Here is a 25,414-nt window from a genome sequence, read left to right on the forward strand (position 1 = left end):
AGTGTATAGCTATCAGCTTGACTGGCCTCTGATGCTTTGGGACATGGGACAATGTACCAACTCCACCCAAGCCTCCACTTCTTCATCTGTTTGATGAGGATGAAAATCTTTATCTTCTTCAGAGTGGTTGTGAGGGTGGGACAGTCACGGTGCTTAGCCCTGTGTTTTGGCAAGTTATGTGCTCCATGAGCCTAATTATCACTTACAAATATTATCGCACCTAATCTAACAAAACCCCCAAGGGAGGTATATTGGCCCCATTTTGAAGACCAGCAAACTGAGGTTTAGAGAGTTGAAGTCACTTGAATGAGGTCAAAGTTCTGGAGTCTGTGCCCAGGTCCCTTCTTTCTATTGATTACTCTAGCATTTCTCTTGTGAAAGGGAAGGCCAGGCTCTATAGGAAGAAAAAACATTGGATTAATGCTTTAATTTGAGTCCAAGCTATGAATCGAAGCTAAGAGTTATTGACAAAGTCACTTTACCTATTTAGACTGCAGTGTTCTTCCAGCTGCAGTCAAAGGATGGGAGTGGGTGCCATGCCAGGGTCTTCTCACTCTCCGTATCAACGGTGTTCAGGTATTTTGGACAGGGACACCTTCTCTGATGCCTTCCTTGTATTGCTTTCCTTGGTCACGTTGTCAGGAATCACAGATATTACTCACATTAAACACTGAGAAAAGAACATGGCCAAGACGTTTTGATGTGCAGGTGCATGGCTCACCTTAAGGAGAGGTACCAGCAGCACCGTGCTGTTGTAGCAGCCTAAGAGAGTGTGCAGAAATCTCACAAGAATCCCCGGGCAGACTTGGCACTCTAGATAACAGAGAGTGGGGCCTTGGAATCAGTGAGAGAGCAGGTGGCTTTTAGGGAAGGCGAATGTATCGGTTACATTATTCATTCAAAAGCTAGTCACTGCCTCTTGTGTGCCAGGCACTATTCTAAGTTCAGGGATATCCCAGTGAACGAGATGGATAAAAATCTCTGCTTTCATAGGTAGGAGGTTATATTCTAGTAGGAAGAGATATTATATAAATAAGTAGACAGCTATACATATCAAGTGGTGACAGTGCTTTGGAGGGAAATAACACTTGTTCAGAGAGTAGTGACTCCAGGGTCTGAGGGCTGGTGTGCTCTCCCACATAGTGCAGCTAGCGAGGGCCTCTCTGTGATGGGGCTTTAGAGCCAAGACCTAAATAAAGCCGCTTATTCATGGAACAATCTGGGAATAAGCATTCCAGTAGAGAGAATGGCAAGGGCAAAGGCCTGAGCTTATGAGGTAAACAGTCTGAAAGGAAAGCCCACAGACACTGGGAAGAACAATTCAGTTCCAAAGGAACCCATAACTGTAACATCCAGACTGGGTGGAAAGATCCTTATTTGGGCGCTTTTCACCAGCAAACTGCCTACACACAGTTCTCAGTCCACGAGCATCAATTTTATTTTATTTTAATAAAAATTATATATATTTAAGGTATACAATATGATACTTTGATATACATATACATAGTGAAATGATTACTACAGTCAAGCTAATTAACATATCTATCTCCTTACATAGTTACCTTTTTTTTTGTGATGACAGCACCAGAAATCTGCTCTCTTAGCAAATTTCAAGTATATAATATGGTATTGTTAACTGTAGTCATCATGCTATACATTAAATGTCTAGAATTTATTCATCCTACATAACTACAACTTTGTACCCTTTGACCAACATCTGCCCACCTGCCCCACCTCCCCACCCCTGGTTACCACCATTCTACTCTCAGCTTCTATGAATTCAAATTTTTTAGATCGCACATAATAAGTGAGATCATGCAGTACTTGTCTTTTTGTGTCTGGTTTATTTCACTTAGCATAATGTCCTCCAGGTTCATCCATTTCATCTGTGTTGTCACAAATGGCAGGATTACCTTCTTTTCCAAGGCAGAATAATAGTCCTCTGTGTGTGTGTGTGTGACAACAGATACTTGTTTCCATATTTTGGTTATTGTGAATAATGAACGTGCAGGAATCTTTTCAAAGTACTGATTTCATTTCCTTCGAATATATACTCAGAAGGGGGATTTCTGAATTATGTGGTAATTCTATTTTTAATTTTTTGAAGAACCTTCATAGTGTTTTCCCAATGGTAGTACTAATTTGCAGTGCATAAAATTACCCTTTCTCCTTATCCTTGCTAATACTTATCTTTTATCTTTTTGATAACAGCTATCCTAACAGGTGTGAAGTGGTATCTCATTGAGGTTTTGATTTGCATTTCCCTAGTGATTAATGATGTTAGCACCTTTTCTCAACCTGCTGGCCATTGGTATGTCTTTTTTGGAAGAGTGTCTATTCAGGATTTTGCACATTTTTTAATCAAGTTGTTTGCCTTTTTCTGCTATTGAGTTGTATGAGTTCCTTATATATTTTGGATATTAATCCCTTATTAGATATATGGTTTGCAAATATTTTCTCCCATTCTCTAGGTTGCCTTTTTATTTTGTTGATTCTTTATACTATGCGGAAGCATTTTAAATCGATGTAGTCTCACTTGTTTATTTTTGCTTTTATTGCCAAGACATCAGGTTTTTTTGTTTGTTTTTTTTTAATTTTTATTTATTTATTTTTGTCTGTGTTGGGTCTTCGTTTCTGTGCGAGGGCTTTCTTTAGTTGCGGCAAGTGGGGGCCACTCTTCATCGCGGTGCGAGGGCCTCTCACTGTCACGGCCTCTCTTGTTGCGGAGCACAGGCTCCAGATGCGCAGGCTCAGTAGTTGTGGCTCACGGGCCTAGTTGCTCCACGGCATGTGGGATCCTCCCAGACCAGGGCTCGAACCCGTGTCCCCTGCATTGGCAGGCAGATTCTCAACCACTGCGCCACCAGGGAAGCCCCAAGACACCAGTTTTAAATGTGAACATAAAAAACTCAGTCATTGAATTTTATTTATGGGGCAAATTGAAGGGCTCTACTGAGTTCCCCGGGGGTAGAAAAACATAGAAAAATCCCATCTGGGGACCACAGGTTATGTGTGTTTAAGTAAGTAATAATAATCCTGTGAATGAGCAGGAAGGAAGAGCCATGAATTCAGTTAACTACTAGTTTGGAAACTTGTCATGTTGCAAGGTTATGGGGGTTAATGGATTAATTAGAATGTCATGAAACAGTTTGGGAGGGTCATTTGGGGTGTAACCTTCATTCCTGGGCTGATAAGTACTTGTGCCAATGCTTAGATTTTTATTTCATTTAAAGCTGTGTGGAATAATGGGAAGAAATAATGGACTTTGAGTTGAACAAATCAGAGTTTGAATCTTGGTCCCATCACTCAACAGCAGCATGGCCTTGAGCCTGTTATTTAAATTCTATGAGGTATAGTGTTTCTCTGTAAATCTCATCTAATTATATTTATTTTCAGAGTAACTAAGAGGGAAAAACAAAGTAAGTAAAGCATCTGGTATGTGGTAATTACATAATTAATGGTGACTATTGTTATCCAACAAGTATCTATACCGCACGTCTATACGCCCTCCATGGAGGCATGTGGGGAACTTAAAGGGAAGGAAGATGTGACTTATGCCCTCTAGAAACTTACCCTTAAGTTGTGAAGATGTCCACCCAATTGGCTATAATATAAAATACTGTAAGAGAAAAACAAGTACTATAAAAACACAAAAAAGGAGAGATTTCTTCCAATTCTGCTTGGAGAAGTTTCATGGAAGAGTTTTAGGAGCCCAACAGGCAGAGTTAGTGTGGAAAGGATTTTCCAAATACATGCAGTATTTTTGAACAAAGCCCAGAGATGGAGAAGCTCAGAATGAGTCTGGAGGAAGGAAGCTGAGCTGTCAGGTAGAGTGAATGAACAGAAGTAGGGCCAATGAGGTGCAGTCCTCAAGCTGGGACCAGATCATGTAGCGACCAAGATGCTGTTCCAAGGATCTTAGACTTTATTCAGTAGGCCATGGAAGGTTTCTGATAAAGGGAACGATAAGATGAGGGTTGCATCTCAAAGTAATTACCCTGGCAACTCTATGTGGTATGAATAGAGCATGGAGAGACTTGTGATAAAAACAAGAGCCAGTAGTGATTGAGCACTTACTCTGTTCTAACACTATTACTCATTAATCCCCTCAACAGTCCAGTGAGCTAAGTGCTACTGTCATGCCCCCTTTTACAGATGAGGACATTAAGGAATGGAGATGTTAAGTAACTTACCCAAGGTCACACAGCTAATAAGAGGTCAGACCTGAGTCCAGGCAGTCAGACTCTGGAGTCCGTCCTCCAAACCATTACTCTGTATTGCTTCAAAAGCTGACCAGAAGTTAAGGATGCCTGCATACTACCCTGCCCTGCCTCTGCCTGATGTTTCTTCCTCTTCCTTGCTCCTCAGTTTTCTCATCTCTAAAATAGGAGACTTGAATTGGCTTTCTGAGATGCTTTCTAACTCTTGGGTTTTTTTTTTGGTTTTTTGTTTAAATTCTGTATTTGAATGTGGGCCTGATCTATTTGATCAGTACAGTAATGGAGGAAACACAAACGTGAAATGGTTGTGCAAGTTAAAGACAGAAACTCTAAACAAGTTTTGTTTCTGATTGATTTTTTTTTCTTCTGAAACTTTCTCTTGCTCCAAATTTACTCCAATCAATTAAAAACATACAAACAAGCATAGAAGGTACACAATGAAAAAAAAAATAGGTACATGTTTTGGTGTATTGAATGGCAATGAGCTAATGCATAAGGTAACTGCTCAACTCTAAGATTTACAAACATTAAGAATACTTACTAATTTATCGTAATCATGCTTTGAAACGATGTGATAGTTACTACTCAAACCAGAGTATTAGTTCACAGTGACTCACACAGAGCCCCCAGGATAAGGCAACTCATTGAAAAAAGAAAGTCAATATTGAACAAGTCCCTTAAGCCGCATTTCTCTCTGCACTCAGCTGGTTGGGACAAAATACACACTTTGCTTTTCCTGACTAGTAAACAGGGTTTCTGAAGCAGCTGAATCCAAGCTATCACTTCGCCTCTCAGCATTTTCCGGTTTTTCTTCTTATTTCAAGATGCGGTGCTCTGGTCCCTGTCTGCAGCGGGAGTCCAGACTCTGGTTAGTTTCCGTTTCCAAGGCAACTGAGCAACCCAACAAAGCCACAGCGGCGCCGGGCGCGCTGGTCCCGGGGCCGCGGAGCCATCACTGCCGTGCGTCCTGTTTTCTCCGGACCTTCCTGGTGATCTCCCGGGTCTTCGGGTGATCTGCGCGTTACTTCATGCGTGGCTGTCTCTTTGTGTAAGAGTGATAAAGAGGAAGCTGATAATTCGACAGGCCCGACTCCATCCGACTGCCACTTCTAGCCTCTGCTACAGTAGACAGGATGAATGCATTTTCTCTCATTCACGCCCTCTCTCCATCTCGTCGTCTCCTCTCCCTGTCTCTCTCTCTCTCCCCCTCCTTCCCTCTTTCCCTCCCTCTCTCCCTCCCTCTCTCCCTCTCCCTCTCTCTCTAGCTCTCCTCCTCCCCTTCTCCTCTGGCAGTAGCCTTCTTAATGTAGTTTAATGGCTTTACAAAGAAAGCCAGGCAGAGGAGCACTTCTCAGTAGCTGTGGTCGGACCATGACCTAGCTGACCATGAACTTGGAAGGGCTTGAAATGATAGCAGTTCTGATCGTCATTGTGCTTTTTGTTAAATTATTGGAACAGTTTGGGCTGATTGAAGCAGGTTTAGAAGGTAAGGGAGTGCTTTTTAGTGACTTCTAAAAATTCTCTGTTTTGCAATAAAAATTTCTTAAGCGAGTATAAGAGGCACCTGAAATGAGATCAGAGAAATATTACTCTGGGGTGGACATAAAGAGAGGTGGGTTTTTCAGGGTAGGAAAGATTAATAAAATAAACTTTTTGTAAGTTTCAGTAATGTTTTCAGAGCAAAAGAATGTTAAAAGTATGAGAAACACTGAATCAAAATGTTAGAACCTAAACTGAGCTAAAATGTTTATAATTGGTATGTCTGCTTATATTGAGAGTATTTAGTCCATATTGATGTTATATTATTTTATCTAATATCCCCTTTTATTGTATCAGCAAATTTTATTTGGATATATTGTGAGGTCCACTTGTTTATTGCTATGTAAATGCATTCATCAAATGGAAATGGTTATACATTGATTATAATTTCTTGTGGTTTAAGATTGGAGCCTAAGAATGATAAGCTTTTTATAAGGTTGTCTCAAGAAGTATTTATAACATTACTTATTTCACATCCCAACGGAGATTCTAAGGGGCAGAGTCCCCAGTTCATATGACAGATCTTAACATAGATTCCAAAGAGCCAATTGTTTTTCAAGTGTTGCTGTTTACATTCATCAGATGCTCATTCCCCTATTCTCCTTAACAATCATCTCTTTCTTTAAAAAATAAGGTGTGTACTTGCCTGTATCTTTTTCTGAATTTGATGTTTCTTTGAGAATCTGAGTAAATTCAGATTATTATTTTCTTACTGTGCAGAACACATTTGAGAGTATTTTTGCATATGGCCAGTAATTGTTTCTGTAAAGTTGTCAGAGCAATTTTAAAAGCATCCCTAGGTGACGTTTGACGTAGTTATGCTTTGATATTCTTGTTTCAAATTTTAAACTTGAGTAAAAATGCAGATATGTTATAAATGTGTTTACATTCACAACTAATTCAGTCCACTGGAGAATGACTGCCACATGTGACATAAATAAGGCTGCATTTACAGATAGCCAACGTCAAATTACAGTAAGTGTGTCACTCAGATGTAGGTTATAGAAACCTACATTTGTAATTGGTTGTGTGGGGGGATAGGGTGGAAAGCAGGGCTTGTTGAAGTAATTTTGAAGTAAGTTTGCAGAATGCTTTTTGCAAGCCCTTTCTGATGGCAATATTTGTAGTTCTAAAAAGAGGATAAAATTCTAAATTCTGGAAGTAGTGATTGCTCTTTAAAATTGACTTTATCTTTTGCATTGTTGTGATAAAGCAATAACTTGGTTTGGCTTCTCTGCCCTTTAGTGTGTGTTATTTTCCTGGCAAATGTGATTGGGACCTCCCATTTTAATGCCCTGGTTTTTATTCTCTCTGAGACTGACAGTTCCTTGGAGTAGTGTTGGTATTTCTAGCTGTGTTGAGGGACTTTTTTTTTTTTTTAACCCGAGTTCATGGATGATTTGTGGTCATTCTTTAAACTCTTTTGACATTTTACTGTGCATTTTGTGATGAAACCTCCTCTAGTATTGGTTTTGTTTTAGGAGCACGAACATTTACTCTCCCAAATGATAGCATGTGTTTCCTTCCTCTAAGGACTGCTAACCTTTATGAAACTATTTTTTCCTATTCTTTATTATATTTCAAAATATACTAATTTGCATGAACAGTTTCTAGCTTGTATTTTATATTTTACAGTATCAGTATTTTCCAGGCCAACATTGTACTAATACTATGGAGAGAATGTGCTTTCTCATAAACTTCAATATAAACCCATATCTGAATTCCAGGTTTTAGAAAGTATTTTGAAATGGTAAAATGTTAATGACCACGTTAAGGAGGAATTACACTCAATATGTAAAAGTTGATAGAGAAAGGGAGCAATAGTGCTTTCCATTTTGAGGTTTGTATAAGACTTATCGCCAAAGTCAATGCTAGAGTCAGAAAACCTTCAAAACAATATTTAAGTTGGCCACACACTTTGTTTACTGGAGATATAAAACAAATAAACAGACTGATAAGCTCTAATTCATTGAATATAGTTTGAATATATAGATCAGAATGCGCACACTTTAAAGTTACAACCTAGTTTTAATGAACAAAAAGTATAAACAACATTTAATATCAAAATAGCATCTTCATAGATTTTTCTGAAGCTTTCTTCAAAACAAACACGGGTGCTCATTTCATTCAGATTTATTTTCAAATAAGAGTTCTCTTCCTCCCCCATCATTTACATATCTAAGTTGAGGATAATGATTTCTTTCACCTTCCTTATTTCTGTCTGCTCAGGTGACCTAGTAAAGAAATTTGAGTATTAAGTAGAAAAATTTGAACCTAGGTTAAAGCCCTATGAGGATGATTTTGAGGGTTTTTTTTCCCCTAAACAATTAAACCTTTTCATCTAAACTTATAACTGTTTTATAGTGTAGTCACCATTCAGAATGTAGTTTTTTTGTATTATTATATATGCAACATGCATTATGTCCTCAAGGGCATGTATAATACTATGTTTGCATAATATAGTTATTATCTTGCTTTAAGTATGTATAGAAAAAATGTACTTCAAAATAAATTGGTAACATTAAAATCTGAAGTATTTGTATTTGCTTATCTTTGAGTACTTTGAGCTTCCATTCTTTGCAGAAGACTGTGGAGTGGGTCCTGGATGTCCTGGGTCCTTCTCTTCCAGTCTATGCATGATATGCATAAACACATAATGCTACACATAGATCCATGGCATGTATTTATAAACAAAAAAAGTTTCATTTAGCAGGTAACAGTCTTTAATATGAGAAAATAAGAGAGTAGTAAGAGTACAGACTCTTAACCCTCCTTTGCCACTCTCTTGCTTTCTAACCTTGGGTAAGCTACGTTACCTCTTTCGTTGTTTAAAATGAGAAAACTGGACTTGATAACCTTCATGGAAGTTTCCATTTAAAAAGTTCTGTGAGTCTCTCAGGTAATTAAAATTTGATCATTTATATAACATATATCCTTTTTTATGAAATGGGTATCAATGGCCTACTTTGGGATTGATATGCAGTGCTGTTACTAGGCTGATCTTTCCTTCTCTTCCATAGTGGGATAATTCATCATACCTCAGGAGATTTTCATTGTATTTCAGGAGAATAGAGAAATGTCCTTTCCTGTAGCTCTAGAATTTGACATTTGGGGCTGCTATTTTAGGCATCCATGTGATAGAGTTTCTCAAAACTTACATGGGATTTCAACAACAGATAAATACATCATGGTATAATTTATTAATGTTTCGTAGTTCAGTTCTTTTCTTTCTTTTTCTTTTTTGCAATTCAAAGTTCAATATTTCTTTTTAAGAAAAGAAATATTAATACCAGGTCAGTATGCATGCAAATAATATTTTTAACTTGAGCAAAGTTTTGAGGATAATGCACAATGCCAGAGTTTTGAATTCGCAGATTCTCTCTACTTAGTGAGGAGTTCAGGAAGCTCCAGGGTTATGCTGGTTTGGAACACTCCTAAAACCTCACAAGAGTAAATTACCTCTTTTCCAGCTATAAAAATGAAAGTGGTTTTCTGTTGACACATTCCAGGGAGAAATTGAATCAAAATTTTAATGGCAAAGCTATTTCATTATCTCTATATGCAACACTGGGCTGTGAAAATATCTACTTTTCATCCAAATATGTATTAAATCATGCTGAAGTAGTTACTGAATTGAGAAAGAACCATTCTTCTCCCTACTAGTAACCTTGATAAAAGGCAAAATTTTACAAAAATGCAATAACACACGTGACTTGAAAAAAAAAATCTGTTTTTGGTAATCCTCTTTGATAAAAAGGCAAAAGAAATTAACTGATAATCTAATCCCTTTGTAGAATACACATTAGAATTTCTTTTGTATTTACTGAGCTCACTTTATTTAGCAGATATCTGTGATGCTGTAATACAGCTTCCCCAAGAGGTCTAAGCAAGGCATTAGCCATATACTCAAAGATGGATTTTCAGAACCCTGGTTCTTAATTCTCCTGTGCTGTTGACAGAATTGTGGGTGTGTTGGGTCTGTCAATAAATTGGGCCAATTGGAAAACTGTACTGACTGTGTGACCATTCCATGATGTTTAATGAGGACCAAGGGGCTGGAGACGACTGGGAGGGGGTTATGTTTTCTATCTTGGATCGCTTAATTGAAATTTACAAAGCAGACCCTTTTAAAATTCTCCTAGAATTCTGCTTCTCCAGATGCAATGGGATGCCAAAGCTATGTGTATTTCAACTATCTGGAAAGTCTTTCTAAAGTGAAATGTTTAAGAAAGATAAAAGAGTTTGTAGAGATATTAGAAAACTTAAATTATTTTTTACACAGTCTCAGGGTGGAATAAAGGGAATACTCATACAGTTTGATCTTCTTTGGGGTCTTTTATAGTTAATATTTCAAAAACATTAATGTCGACAAAGGGGCTATTGGAAGAAGAGGATTTAGTGTGGTCAGAGATTATATTCAGAGGATCCAGAATTATTTTGCTTGGATTCTAATCACTGTTTCACCTCTTAATAGTCATATGATTTGGGGCTATTACTTGACCTCTGTAATCCATATTTTTTATCCATAAAATGAAATAATGATAAATAATATTAATATCTTGCTTTATTGAGGGTTACCAATATGCAAGGCAAGTTTTAGACACCAGTATGATATTAAACTGTGTATTAAAATGTTCTCTAGGATAGTATAGAATTAGTATTAATATTAGTATACTAATATCTTATTTAATCTTCACCCTGGTCCTCTGAGGTAGGTAGTATTGTTCTCAGTTTAATGATGAGAAAATTTAGAGCTATAGAGGCTAAGTAACTTGGCTCAAGGTTACTCAACCAATAAGTCATAAAGCTGGAATTCAAACTCAGGCCATCAGGTTCTATATCCTATTCATTAATTTCCTAGACATTACAGCATGATGGCAATGGCAAATAATTTGGTGAAGGGGAGAAAGTGTTAAGTCAAGTATCCATTAACTCTTTCTACAAGGCTTTCTTGAATACATTCTCTGTGTGAACACTCTCAATCACTAACATTGTTTAATAAGCAAAAATGTTCATACTGACTGCAGTGTTCTAAGCATAGCATAGAGAATATTATAAAGCCCCTATCTTATAAATTAGACATAAAATCTTATAACATAAATGAATCTTCATTAAATTTCAGTCTAATCAAAGACAGTATTCAGTTGGGCTCTGGGGTAAAAATTGAGAAGAAAGTCGATATATGTGTTCCGTCTCAGACTGAGCCCAGTTTCTATCTGGTTTGTCTGTGGGTGACAGGTGGGACTGCTGGAAATAGGTGGGACAGAGAAGGGCTGGTGAAGGAGAAAACTCTATATATTGTGTTACGGTGTAAAGATGAGACCCTGAGTCCGGGAAGGGGGTTATTTATAAAAGGGTCTAAGATTTATGAGGAGGACTGATTGGAGCATGGATAAAGGAATTGGATGATCCACACTGGATTTTGGATCAAGTGCATCCAGTGTTGATTTCTAGTATAAAACAAGGGTTTTAGTCTTGATAAGGATGGTCATCAACAGAAAACACATACTCCAGCCTTTATCAGCAGGTATAAAGCATGAAGGAAGACAGTTCTAGCTATGGGAAACAGAGTTCAAGGGAGGGAGGAAAGCTTAACTTAGCTGAGAATTCACTACTGGGCAAACAGAGTAAGAGGAGTGTTACATATACTATGCCCTGGAATTATCTTATCCACCAGGTGAGGTGGTAGGTGTTATTACTGTTTTGCGGATGGATGAAAATGGAGATTCAGAGAGATTAATCATTTGCTCGAAGTCACAGGGTAATAAGTGAAGGAACCTGGAATAGTTCCAATACCTTCACGGTGGTACTGATCCAAATGACATTCACTATACTACAGAAAATAAATATTCAGAAATGGGATAAATTTTACACAGATAAATAAAAGCCACATTTAATATAAACCTTAATACAGACTATCCCTAAAAATTGTTACTTTTTAAAAATATGACTTCTAGTTTTTGTTTTATTTCTACTTCTATGTAGAGGCATTCTATGTAAAAACACACTATGATAATGAACAAAAAGAAAATGAGGAAGAGGAAAAAAGGAAAGATACATTTATAAATCACATAATTGAAGCTCTGATTTATTAAGGCTTCATAAAATGGAAAATACTTAGAAATTACCAATTCCAAATCAGTCATTTCATAGATGAAGAAACTGAGTCCCAGAGAGAATAAATGACTTACTGAATGACTTGATTTTGACAGGCTTGTCTCTGCAGAGAAAAAATCTGACGGATTATACTCAGACAATAAACTTCAAACATAATCTAAATTGCACCAAATATTTATCCAAATTATAGCTCTCCTTAATTCTGCTAGTGGACCAATCACTCTAAAGTTCAAGGATTCTAAGATGTGGGTGATGGGAAGTGGTTTTGTGCCTTAGCTTATCATTAGAGATAGGTGCCACCACAAAGAATCCTTAGGCGGAGGGACTTGGTCATAAATTGAGGTGTTTTCCACCTTGATGACTTGTCTGAATAAGTTAGTGGTAGAGAGTCATTACCCCCTGACAGTCATTCAGTGACCCCAATGGATGAATTTCTGGAAGGCACAGGCTTAATAACCAGTAGATACATTTACAAGTCACATGTGTACTTATCCTAATTGTTCACCACTCTGATTATTAAAAACAAGAAGCACCTTGTTTATTGCTTGCACCATCTCGCACCCATGAAATTGGTGAAATTTACCCCCACTGTCCAGGTTGTTGGGGGCAATTATTTGAAAAGCATTGAACATCATCAAGATGAATCTTACTGCTAAAAATATACCAATAGTATGGTTACAGGGAGGCCATAGAGTATAGACGCTAAGAACACACTCTGAAGCCAAAATAATTGGAATTAACAATAATTAAATCCTGTCTCTAATATGTATTAGTTGTATGACTTTGGATAAGCACCCCAACCTTCTGTGCCTCAGTGTCTTTATATCGTAAATAAGAATAATCATAGCACCTCCCTCTCCTGTTTGTTGTGCAGATTGAAATGTTACTATTTGTGTGTGCTTAGAGCCAGCTCTAGAATATTATAAATGATTTGTGTGTTTTGTCATTATGGCCACGCACATCATCTTTCTTTCCAAAAACAGGAAACCACCACTCAATATCTAAAACCAAAAGCTGAATTCATTGCTTGCTAAGCAAGTGAGAGCCGCACTTGTAGGATACAGTTGTTCAGAGAAAAACACTGCTAATGTTACTTAGAGTTTTAAGCTTTCCAAAGAGTGGTTATTATTAATGGGAAGTTGTCATTGATGAACTGAGTTGGGTTTAAAACTGGTTCTGGTGCTACTTGTTAATAAAATTGAAAAATGATCATTCATTTCCTTTCTTGAAGCTACAGTACAGGAACTTTTTATTTTCACAGTAAACAACATTTAAGATTATTTATTGAGCACCTCCCAAGTATCAGCCACTGTTCTAGACACTGGAGATGCAGCCTTCAGGAAAGAGACAAAATCTTTGTTCTTGCAAGCTGATCTGCTAAATTTTGAGATACAAACTATAAATGCTACAAAAATGTATGGAAGACAGAGTAGTTATAGTATAATTCATTCATTCATTCACTAAATACGTGTGTCTCTACTATGCTTCACACAGTTTTAGGCACAGTAATGAGCACAGTGCAAGTCCTTGTGGAATTTATATACTGTTGGGGAAACAAGACAAAAAGATAAAGAAACAAAGGAATATATAATCTGATATTTAATAGAAACAAGCACAAAATATAATAAGGGGACAGAAACAGGCATGTTATAATAGAGTGGTCAGAGAAGGCCTTTCTGAAGAATTGATTTTACTGCCAATAACTGAAAGAAATGAGTGCATGTGACATCGTAGAGTCTGGAACAAGAGGATTCCAAGCAAAGGGATGACCAAGTACAAGGGCCTTTGTTTACAAGTGTATTTCTCGTGTCCAAGGAACACAGATTTGCTGGTGGAAGTGGAGCAGAGTGAGCTGGAAGGTTGGTGGTAACAGTGGAGGGACGGGCAAGGGCACACCATACATGGCCGTCACAAGGACTTTGGGTTTTGTTGTTTGTGTACTGGGAAGTCACTGAAAGATTAGGCTAGGAAGCACCTAGCCTATGAGTCCCCTATTCCAGCTTATTTTCTGGGCCCTGATATTTTTCACACCATATCTGCCTGCCCCAATGTCAGCAAAGGGTAGGCAGACACCTCTTTGCCCTGCCCCAGACAACTGCCAGGACATTGACTCATTACCTTTTGTCAGACTTCTTTTATCTGGAAGAACTTCCTCTACTTCCCATGACCGATCTTTAGCATATGCTGTGGACTAAATATTACTTTCTCTTTGTTGAGCTCGATCTGCCCTTTTACCAGCCCTGTGAAGTTGGAAAACAGGTCTTGTCTTCATTTCTCCTTACCAGGCTGCTTCAAGATCCTAGGATACAAACCCTACTCTTAATTGCATCTATAAGAACAATGTAAATTGTCTCAGTAAGAGAATACCTGCTAGAGAAGGTATTTTAAAAACAATCAAATAATATTCCTTGAGCACCTGCCGTAGCGAGAGTATTAAGATAGTGGAGGCGAAGAGGCAGATTTCACAAAAAGGAAAACCATGTTGTTATCCTTTGAGTAACTCCTCCTCTCCCACATATTAGCTTCAAAGATAAATATTCAAACTGGACACATTCCATATTGAGATGAGAATAATATCCCAGATATTTGTACTAATAACATTTTTTTGGAACTAGCAAGAATTATAGACATTGTAGTCCAACCCCATCATTTTATGAGTAAATTGAGGCCCAGGAAGGTTAATTGACTTGTTAGAAATGACAAAACTAACTGGTAGCATTAGATATCATAATAAGTACACAATCTATGATAGAGAGATAAATTACATTCTAGGTGGGAAGCTAATAATTTTACATTTTATAGTATCTAATTTTACAAAACCATGTAAGAATAATCTTATTAGCCATAATTACAGGAATTCTGGCTCTTAAGATTGTATTATGAACATTTTTCCATTATATTGCTCTTTTCTGGTGTTTTGGCTCAGGAAGATGGGGGGAGGGGGAGGTTTCTGGTACACAGGCAGAAATAAGTCTCCTGAAAAAAACTGGTGAGGTATGCCAAAACGTGATCCACAATGGTGAAGACACACCAAATGCTTGGTGCTTAGGCATTCAGGCAGGCGTCAAATGAATATAGGAGTGGGGCCTCGAGTAGGGAGGTCCCAGAGCTGGTGAGCAAGAAGATGGCATCAGATGTTAATAATACCAGTAACACCTGAATGAGAGATTTGTGGAGTCTATGCCAGGCACCATGGCCAGCACTGTCTGTGCATTATTCGTGTTGACAACAGTTTTTATGAACCAGTTATATACTTGAAGATTAAAGAAATGAGAAAGTATATGCTGTGGAAGTTTCAACACTTGGATCATATACTTAGAGGTGGTCTAGCTGGGATTAAAATCCATGCTGTCCACTGGAGAACACAGGTCCTCAGCCGCCATGTACCTGCCTCTCAGGTCGGGCTAGGTCATGGTCAGAGACAGAATTACCTTGACGGAAAAGAAGGTTAAGCTATAGGTGTCCTTAAGTATGTGGGCCCCTTCCCATTCCCATTGTAAATAAATATTAACTTCCACACCAAATTTTGTATATGTGATTTTTCCCTCTTTTTTTTACAGACTCTTGCCTTCCAAATTATATAAGATTCAGGCCTGACCTAACCAAGATCTGCCCCTACTGTGAGCTTAGAAAATCTTGCATTTTCTGGCATATGAAGTCCATGGCTGGGGATACAGAAATAAAGGTCCATCCTCTAAGACAGGAAGCTGGATACAAGCTTCCCATTAGGGGTCCCCATGTCTCTCTGTGAATCTCCATGGCTACCCAGGCTTCGCAACTGGCACAGTAAGGCAGAGACCATCTGGCAGCATGACATCTCCAGGTGTGGCTGGCTGTAGGGGGAATGAAGTCCAGTTCCCCACAGAGTTGACTCAGGAACTAGTTGTGCTTGAACCTGCAGGAAGGTCCCAGGGGCTGACCAGCAGCATGGCTAAGTGGAGAGAGCATGGACTTTCACATCAACAGATGTGGATTTGAGTCTGACCTCCTTCACTTACTAGTTGACCTTGGGCAACTTACTGGATCTCTTTGAGCCTCAGTTTCATCATATGTAAATTGATCATTTTCGTGAAGACCAGAAGAGAAGAATGGACAGTCCCTGGCTCTATTATGGTGCTCTATAAATGTGGCCATTTATTGTACATACAGTGTAAAAGTCAGGTAGGGCAAAGACTGAGGAAATGAGGCATGGGTAAACATCACCTATTATTTATTTATCATTTGATTTATATATGATTATCTAGCTGTATGCTACAGATTCGGAGTGCCACCCTAGAAATCTTTGTGTTTACCTTTGCCCTCCTCTTCATCTAGGACAAATGGACCCTTTCATGTTCATAGGTATTCATTCATTCATACATACATTTATTTAACCTATACTTACCAAGCTCCTACTGGATGCTGTTCTAGGGGCTGGAGATACAAGGACAAAAACACTGAGGTCCCTGCTGTTGCAGAGGAGTTGGCCTTGGTTACAGCAGAGACTCTTCTTCCCTGTATTAGATGCTGGGGAAGTCAGAGAATATGGATGTAAATGTTGGTGCATTCATAACGGGAAGTTGAGAGACACTGTCTGATTGCTTTCTTCTGTTAAAATGAAGCAGAGTGAGGTAAAAAGCATTTGTGGGGTGGGGAGTAATGGATGTTTCAAAGAGAGAGAAAGTATAGTATAGTCTTTTCAGAGCTTGGGGGAGTGACTTTACTGAGCAAATGTGAGACCATTGCTGGGCAATGCTTAGTGCCCATTTGAGATCTGTGGTCATCATTTTTAAAAGAAGACTCTCCTTGGCTGGGATACAGTAAGCACTTTTTTGGGTACATTACTGCTAGATCATTCTTTCCAGACATGTTCAAAGAGAAGGGCAGAACTGAGTAGCAAGTGGAAAAATGAGAAAAATAGCAAGGGAATTAGAGGGAATATGGTTAATACAACCTCCAAATATGCAAACACAGATATAGTGGCTCAGACTGTGGAGGTCCAACTATAGAAGACTTGAAATGGAACCAGGTGAGGATTGTGTCCTCCAGCTGTGTGATGAGGTGGAGACCAGTGATTGAAAATTTTATTTCTCAATTCTGTGGCCATAATGGTGTAGTATAAATCAAAACAACTAGTAAAATTGCTTGGGGGAGAGGATCCAACACAGTGTTTACAAATATTAGTTTATTTGTTATGGTGAAAATGCTTGAGAAAATACTCTCAGACTGCTCTTCAAACAACAGATGAATTCCTTAAAGTTGTGTATGTAGTGTTCCTTCCTAAATGGAATAAAATTCAAATACACGGAAAGGAATTTTCTGCTTAAATTCTGAGTTTCAGAAACAAAACTTTATTCATCAGATATTTTTAGTGATGATGCATTTGTGCTTTTCTTGTTTCCACAACTTTTAGCCACCAGTTTCTTCTTAGCTTTTGAGATGTTCAATATCTGGTAGTTAGTAATCTGATGCCCTACCTTCAAAACTGTGTGTTCAATGACTATTAAAATCAATGAGGTATGTAATTTTGTATGTTCATGTATACATACACACTTGTGCCCAAATATGTGTTTGCGTAAGCATACACTAGACTCATGAGTGCACACACTTAAATATTTCACACACACGTGCGTGCAAATACACAGGCACACACACACTCCCACAACATAAGCCATGAAGTTTATCAGTTGATATGATAAGCCGTTGAGCTTTTTTTTTTTTTTTTTTAGAAATTTCATGTAATGTCTGAAACATTTATATTAACATATTTCCATACATATTTCCATACAAATACAAATATGATTTTTAGAAATTTCATGTAATGTCTGAAACATTTATATTAACATATTTCCATACATATTTCCATACAAATACAAATATAAGATTTTTAGAAATTTCATGTAATGTCTGAAACATTTATATTAACATGTTTCCATACAAATAACCCAATGAAAGTTTAGTATTAGTTGTTTTGTTTGTTTTTTTATACTGCAGGTTCTTATTAGGCATCAGTTTTATACACATCAGTGTATACATGTCAATCCCAATCGCCCAATTCAGCACACCACCATCCCCACCCCACCGCAGTTTTCCCCCCTTGGTGTCCATATGTCCATTCTCTACATCTGTGTCTCAACTTCTGCCCTGCAAACTGGCTCATCTGTACCATTTTTCTAGGTTCCGCATACATGCATTAATATACGATATTTGTTTTTCTCTTTCTGACTTACTTCACTCTGTATGACAGTCTCTAGATCCATCCACGTCTCAACAAATGACTCAATTTCGTTCCTTTTTATGGCTGAGTAATATTCCATTGTATATATGTACCACCTCTTCTTTATCCATTCGTCTGTTGATGGGCATTTAGGTTGCTTCCATGACCTGGCTATTGTAAATAGTGCTGCAATGAACATTCGGGTGCATGTGTCTTTTTGAATTACGGTTTTCTCTGGGTATATGCCCAGTAGTGGGATTGCTGGGTCATATGGTAATTCTATTTTTAGTTTTTTAAGGAACCTCCATATTGTTCTCCATAGTGGTTGTATCAATTTACATTCCCACCAACAGTGCAAGAGGGTTCCCTTTTCACCACACCCTCTCCAGCATTTGTTGTTTGTAGATTTTCTGATGATGCCCATTCTAACAGGAGTGAGGTGATACCTCATTGTAGTTTTGATTTGCATTTCTCTAATAATTAGTGATGTTGAGCATCTTTTCATGTGCTTCGTGGCCATCTGTATGTCTTCTTTGGAGAAATGTCTATTTAGGTCTTCTGCCCATTTTTGGATTGGGGTGTTTGTTTCTTTGATATTGAGCTGAATGAGCTGTTTATATATTTTGGAGATTAATCCTTTGTCCGTTGATTCATTTGCAAATATTTTCTCCCATTCTGAGGGTTGTCTTTTCGTCTTGTTTATGGTTTCCTTTGCTGTGCAAAAGCTTTGAAGTTTCATTAGGTCCCACTTGTTTATTTTTGTTTTTATTTCCATTACTCTAGGAGGTGGATCAAAAAAGATCTTGCTGTGATTTATGTCAAAGAGTGTTCTTCCTATGTTTTCCTCTAAGAGTTTTATAGTGTCCAGTCTTATATTTAGGTCTCTAATCCATTTTGAGTTTATTTTTGTGTATGGTGTTAGGGAGTATTCTAATTTCATTCTTTTACATGTAGCTGTCCAGTTTTCCCAGCACCACTTATTGAAGAGACTGTCTTTTCTCCATTGTATATCTTTGCCTCCTTTGTCATAGATTAGTTGACCATAGGTGCGTGGGTTAATCTCTGGGCTTTCTATCTTGTTCCATTGATCTCTGTTTCTGTTTTTGTGCCAGTACCATATTGTCTTGATTACTGTAGCTTTGTAGTATAGTCTGAAGTCAGGGAGTCTGATTCCTCCAGCTCCATTTTTTTGCCTCAAGACTGTTTTGCCTATTCGGGGTCTTTTGTGTCTCCATACAAATTTTAAGATGATTTGTTCTAGCTCCGTAAAAAATGCCCTTGGTAATTTGATAGGGATTGCATTGAATCTGTAGATTGCTTTGGGTAGTATACTCATTTTCACAATGTTGATTCTTCCAATCCAAGAACATGGTATATCTCTCCATCTGTTGGTATCATCTTTAATTTCTTTCATCAGTGTCTTATAGTTTTCTGCATACAGGTCTTTTGTCTCCCTAGGTAGGTTTATTCCTAGGTATTTTATTCTTTTTGTTGCAATGGTAAATGGGAGTGTTTCCATAATTTCTCTTTCAGATTTTTCATCATTAGTGTATAGGAATGCAAGAGATTTCTGTGCATTAATTTTGTATCCTGCAACTTTACCATATTCATTAATTAGCTCTAGCAGTTTTCTGGTGGCAGTTTTAGGATTCTCTATGTATAGTATCATGTCATCCGCAAACAGTGACAGTTTTACTTCTTCTTTTCCAATTTGTATTCCTTTTATTTCTTTTTCTTCTCTGATTGCCGTGGCTAGGACTTCCAAAACTATGTTGAATAATAGTGGTGAGAGTGGACATCCTTGTCTCGTTCCTGATCTTAGAGGAAATGCTTTCAGTTTTTCACCATTGAGAATGATGTTTGCTGTGGGTTTGTCATATATGGCCTTTATTATGTTGAGGTAGGTTCCCTCTATGCCCACTTTCTGGAGAGTTTTTATCAGAAATGGGTGTTGAATTTTGTCAAAAGCTTTTTCTGCATCTATTGAGATGATCATATGGTTTTTATTCTTCAATTTGTTAATATGGTGTATCACATTGATTGATTTGCGTATATTGAAGAATCCTTGCATCCCTGGGATAAATCCCACTTGATCGTGGTGTATGATCCTTTTAATGTGTTGTTGGATTCTGTTTGCTAGTATTTTGTTGAGGATTTTTGCATCTATATTCATCAGTGATATTGGTCTGTAATTTTCTTTTTTTGTAGTGTCTTTGTCTGGTTTTGGTATCAGGGTGATGGTGGCCTCATAGAATGAGTTTGGGAGTGTTCCTTCCTCTGCAATTTTTTGGAAGAGTTTGAGAAGGATGGGTGTTAGCTCTTCTCTAAATGTTTGATAGAATTCACCTGTGAAGCCATCTGGTCCTGGACTTTTGTTTGTTGGAAGATTTTTAATCACAGTTTCAATTTCATTACTTGTGATTGGTCTGTTCATATTTTCTATTTCTTCCTGGTTCAGTCTTGGAAGGTTATACCTTTCTAAGAATTTGTCCATTTCTTCCAGGTTGTCCATTTTATTGGCATAAAGTTGCTTGTAGTAGTCTCTTAGGATGCTTTGTATTTCTGCAGTGTCTGTTGTAACTTCTCCTTTTTCATTTCTGATTTTATTGATTTGAGTCCTCTCCCTCTTTTTCTTGATGAGTCTGGCTAATGGCTTATCAATTTTGTTTATCTTCTCAAAGAACCAACTTTTAGTTTTATTGATCTTTGCTATTGTTTTCTTTGTTTCTATTTCATTTATTTCTGCTCTGATCTTTATGATTTCTTTCCTTCTGCTAACTTTGGGTTTTGTTTGTTCTTCTTTCTCTAGTTTCTTTAAGTGTAAGGTTAGATTGTTTACTTGAGCTTTTTCTTGTTTCTTTAGGTAGGCTTGTATAGCTATAAACTTCCCTCTTAGAACTGCTTTTGCTGCATCCCATAGGTTTTGGGTCGTCGTGTTTTCATTGTCATTTGTCTCTAGGTATTTTTTGATTTCCTCTTTGATTTCTTCAGTGATCTCTTGGTTATTTAGTAACGTATTGTTTAGCCTCCATGTGTTTGTCCTTTTTACGTTTTTTTCCCTGTAATTCATTTCTAATCTCATAGCGTTGTGGTCAGAAAAGATGCTTGATATGATTTCAATTTTCTTAAATTTACTGAGGCTTGATTTGTGACCCAAGATGTGATCTATCTTGGAGAATGTTCCGTGCGCACTTGAGAAGAACGTGTAATCTGCTGTTTTTGGATGGAATGTCCGATATATATCAATTAAATCTATCTGGTCTATTGTGTCATTTAAAGCTTCTGTTTCCTTATTTATTTTCATTTTGGATGATCTGTCCATTGGTGTAAGTGAGGTGTTAAAGTCCCCCACTATTATTGTGTTACTGTCGATTTCCTCTTTTATAGCTGTTAGCAGTTGCCTTATGTATTGAGGTGCTCCTATGTTGGGTGCATATATATTTATAATTGTTATATCTTCTTCTTGGATTGATCCCTGGATCATTATGTAGTGTCCTTCCTTGTCTCTTGTAACATTTTTTAATTTAAAGTCTATTTTATCTGATATGAGTATAGCTACTCCAGCTTTCTTTTGATTTCCATTTGCATGGAATATCTTTTTCCATCCCATCACTTTCAGTCTGTATGTGTCCCTAGGTCTAAAGTGGGTCTCTTGTAGACAGCATATATATGGGTCTTGTTTCTGTATCCATTCAGCCAGTCTATGTCTTTTGGTTGGGGCATTTAATCCATTCACGTTTAAGGTAATTATCGATATGTATGTTCCTATGACCATTTTCTTAATTGTTTTGGGTTTGTTTTTGTAGGTCCTTTTCTTCTCTTGTGTTTCCCACTTAGAGAAGTTCCTTTAGCATTTGTTGTAGAGCTGGTTTGGTGGTGCTGAATTCTCTTAGCTTTTGCTTGTCTGTAAAGCTTTTGATTTCTCCATCAAATCTAAATGAGATCCTTGCCGGGTAGAGTAATCTTGGTTGTAGGTTCTTCCCTTTCATCACTTTAAGTATATCATGCCACTCCCTTCTGGCTTGCAGAGTTTCTGCTGAGAAATCAGCTGTTAACCTTATGGGAGTTCCCTTGTATGTTATTTGTCGTTTTTCCCTTGCTGCTTTCAATAATTTTTCTTTGTCTTTAATTTTTGCCACTTTGATTACTATGTGTCTCGGCGTGTTTCTCCTTGGGTTTATCCTGTATGGGACTCTCTGCGCTTCCTGGACTTGGGTGGCTATTTCCTTTCCCATGTTAGGGAAGTTTTCGACTATAATCTCTTCAAATATTTTCTCTGGTCCTTTCTCTCTCTCTTCTCCTTCTGGGACCCCTATAATGCGAATGTTGTTGCGTTTAATGTTGTCCCAGAGGTCTCTTAGGCTGTCTTCATTTCTTTTCATTCTTTTTTCTTTAGTCTGTTCCGCAGCAGTGAATTCCATCATTCTGTCTTCCAGGTCACTTATCCGTTCTTCTGCCTCAGTTATTCTGCTATTGATTCCTTCTAGTGTAGTTTTCATTTCAGTTATTGTATTGGTCATCTCTGTTTGTTTGTTCTTTAATTCTTCTAGGTCTTTGTTAATCATTTCTTGCATCTTCTCAATCTTTGCCTCCATTCTTATTCCAAGGTCCTGGATCATCTTCACTATCATTATTCTGAATTCTTTTTCTGGAAGGTTGCCTATCTCCACTTCATTTAGTTGTTTTTCTGGGGTTTTATCTTGTTCCTTCATCTGGTACATAGCCCTCTGCCTTTTCATCTTCTCTATCTTTCTGTAACTGTGGTTTTTGGTCCACAGGCTGCAGGATTATAGTTTTTCTTGCTTCTGTTGTCTGCCCTCTGGTGGTTGAGGCTATCTAAGAGGCTTGATGGGAGGCTCTGGTGGTGGGTAGAGCTGACTGTTGCTGTGGCGGTCAGAGCTCAGTAAAACCTTAATCCACTTGACTGTTGATGGGTGGGGCTGGGTTCCCTCCCTGTTGCTGTGGCGGTCAGAGCTCAGTAAAACCTTAATCCACTTGACTGTTGATGGGTGGGGCTGGGTTCCCTCCCTGTTGGCTGTTTTGCCTGAGGCAACCCAACACTGGAGCCTACCCGTGCTCTTTGGTGGGGTTAATGGCAGACTCTGGGACGGCTCACGCCAAGGAGAACTTCCCAGAACCTCTGCTGCCAGTGTCCTTATCCCCACGGTGAAACAGAGCCACCACTCGCCTCCGCAGGAGACCCCCCAACACCAGCAGGTAGGTCTGGTTCAGTCTCCCCCAGGCTCACTGCTCCTTCCCCTGGGTCCTGATGCACACATTACTTTGTGTGTGCCCTCCAAGAGTGGGGTCTCTGTTTCCCCCAGTCCCATCAAAGTCCTGCAATCCAATTCCCACTAGGCTTCAAAGTCTGATTCTCTAGGAATTCCTCCTCCCGTTGCCTGACCCCCAGGTTGGGAAGCCTGACGTGGGGCTCAGAACCTTTACTCCAGTGGGTGGACTTCTGTGGTATAAGTGTTCGCCAGTCTGTGAGTCACCCACCCAGCAGTTACGGGGTTTGATTTTACTCTGCTTGCGCCCCTCCTACCGTCTCACTGTGGCTTCTCCTCTGTCCTTGGACGTGGGGTATCCTCCTTGGTGAAGTCCAGGGTCTTCCTGTCAATGATGGTCCAGCAGTCAGTTGTGATTCTGGTGCTCTCGCAAGAGGGAGTGACAGCACGTCCTTCTACTCCGCCATCTTGGTTAATCTCCCCCGTTGAGCTCTTTGAAGAACCTGATTCTTGATTCTTTTGCACCAAGACCCGTGAAGATTCCTTGGGAGATGGACTTATACTTAACCATATGTACAAGAACAAAGGCACAATGAAAAAGAGCACTAGAGAGAGAATGAAGCTTGACTATGGGTTGAAGTGGAATATGCCATATATCTTTGGAATAAAAGCACCCTGACTGCAGTCTCTATTCTAACTAGCTATGTGATCTCAGGCAAGTTATTTCACCTTCCTGAGCCTCTATTTCTTCTGTAAAATCCTCTACTAGATCTAGCTCACAGACTGTTGTCTGCAAACAGTACATTTTTAATGGACATAAAGTGCTTAGAAAGACTAGTTCTGGTTGCTAGTAAGTGCCCAGGTAAATGCTTTTACCTCTTCCTGGTTCTTGCTCACCAGGTCCTACACCTCCCTCCTTGAGTTTGGAAAGGCCCTGTCTTGTGGTTTCCTGGATGCCTCTTCTGGGTTCAACTTGCTGCCCTTCCGAAGCTTGGATTTCTCCCTCACCTGATCAGTGTCACCTCTCTTGGCCATGCTTCAATTCTGAATTCATTCAGTTTGGGCAAGAGCCCCATTTCATTTGCATGTTGACAAATTCTCCCATTTGCCTAGCATATGTCTTATGAGACTGTCAAATACCACTGTGTTGAAAAGATGTTTAGAACACATTTCTTAAATTAAAAGAACAAATTTCAAAACAGTATGCAAAATGATGACCCCCATTTAAAAATGTATACACAGGGTGAGGAGAGAACAAACACTGGCATTTTTCATTTCTCCTTTGAATGTCTCCATTTTGGGCTTGTGTTTATATAATATCTTAGAGGTTACTTTTGAAAGGAAAAGGATATTAATATGAAATACACATTATTTTTTCCAGTAGGAGAAACACAGTGCCCATTGGGACACAGTCATTTATCAATTTAAAAATTAAAAACTCTTTTTTTTGATCCAGAAAACATATTTAAAATTGAGGAGCTCTGTGTTTATTTATCTTTAAAACAAGATCATTCAGAAGAAACATCTTGGAACCTGAAGGTCAGATTTTTATACTTTGAAGTCATTTTTCAACTTCAAGTCAAACAATTTCCACAGTGGTTGATAAAGAGCTGTCTCTATAGGTATTCATATGTCAAAGAAGTTATCAAAGGCCTGGGATATTGATATTTTACCTAAGAGCCTCACTTGTCTAAAAGAGGAGCTCATTTTCTGCACCTTTTACAAGGAACTGTAGTTTTACGACTCTGAGGAAGAAATCATTTCACTCCATTTATGTGTTTTGCTTCATTTCCTCAGAAAGGGAAGACCGGACTGGCTGTGTGATATGTGAGAAAGGGCGGGGCAAGGAAGGAGAGTGCAGAGCGGTAGTCTGCTGCTTCTTGGCAATCCTTGGCTTCCCTCACTTCTGAGCTTCAATTAATCTCTTTCCGGACAGCAGCTTGCTTGCGTCTGAGTGGGCACCATTCATGCGAAAACCTAGGTACGAATTACTTAATTCGGGGAACAGATTGAAAGGAAAGGAGTGATATAAAGAGGCTTCAAGAAGTAGAAGGAAGCAGTTAAGACCATTGAAAAGATTCCACTGAATGGCTCCTTAACAAGGAATTCTAAAT

The 25,414-nt window shown here is 38.4% G+C and overlaps 1 protein-coding gene across 1 annotated transcript in view; it reads left to right on the forward strand.

Annotated features, from left to right (window-relative positions):
* Nucleotides 1-5,568: 5,568 nt before the first annotated feature.
* KCNIP4 (potassium voltage-gated channel interacting protein 4) overlaps nucleotides 5,569-25,414 on the forward strand; it is a 542,247-nt gene continuing 522,401 nt past the window's right edge. Inside the window, exon 1 of the mRNA XM_059923268.1 lies at nucleotides 5,569-5,706. Coding sequence (XP_059779251.1) covers nucleotides 5,607-5,706 — 100 coding nt within the window. The 5' untranslated portion in view covers nucleotides 5,569-5,606. The remainder of the gene's footprint in view (nucleotides 5,707-25,414) is intronic.

The sequence above is a fragment of the Balaenoptera ricei genome, chromosome 5, assembly GCF_028023285.1.
Source record: "Balaenoptera ricei isolate mBalRic1 chromosome 5, mBalRic1.hap2, whole genome shotgun sequence".
NCBI lineage: Eukaryota > Metazoa > Chordata > Mammalia > Artiodactyla > Balaenopteridae > Balaenoptera > Balaenoptera ricei.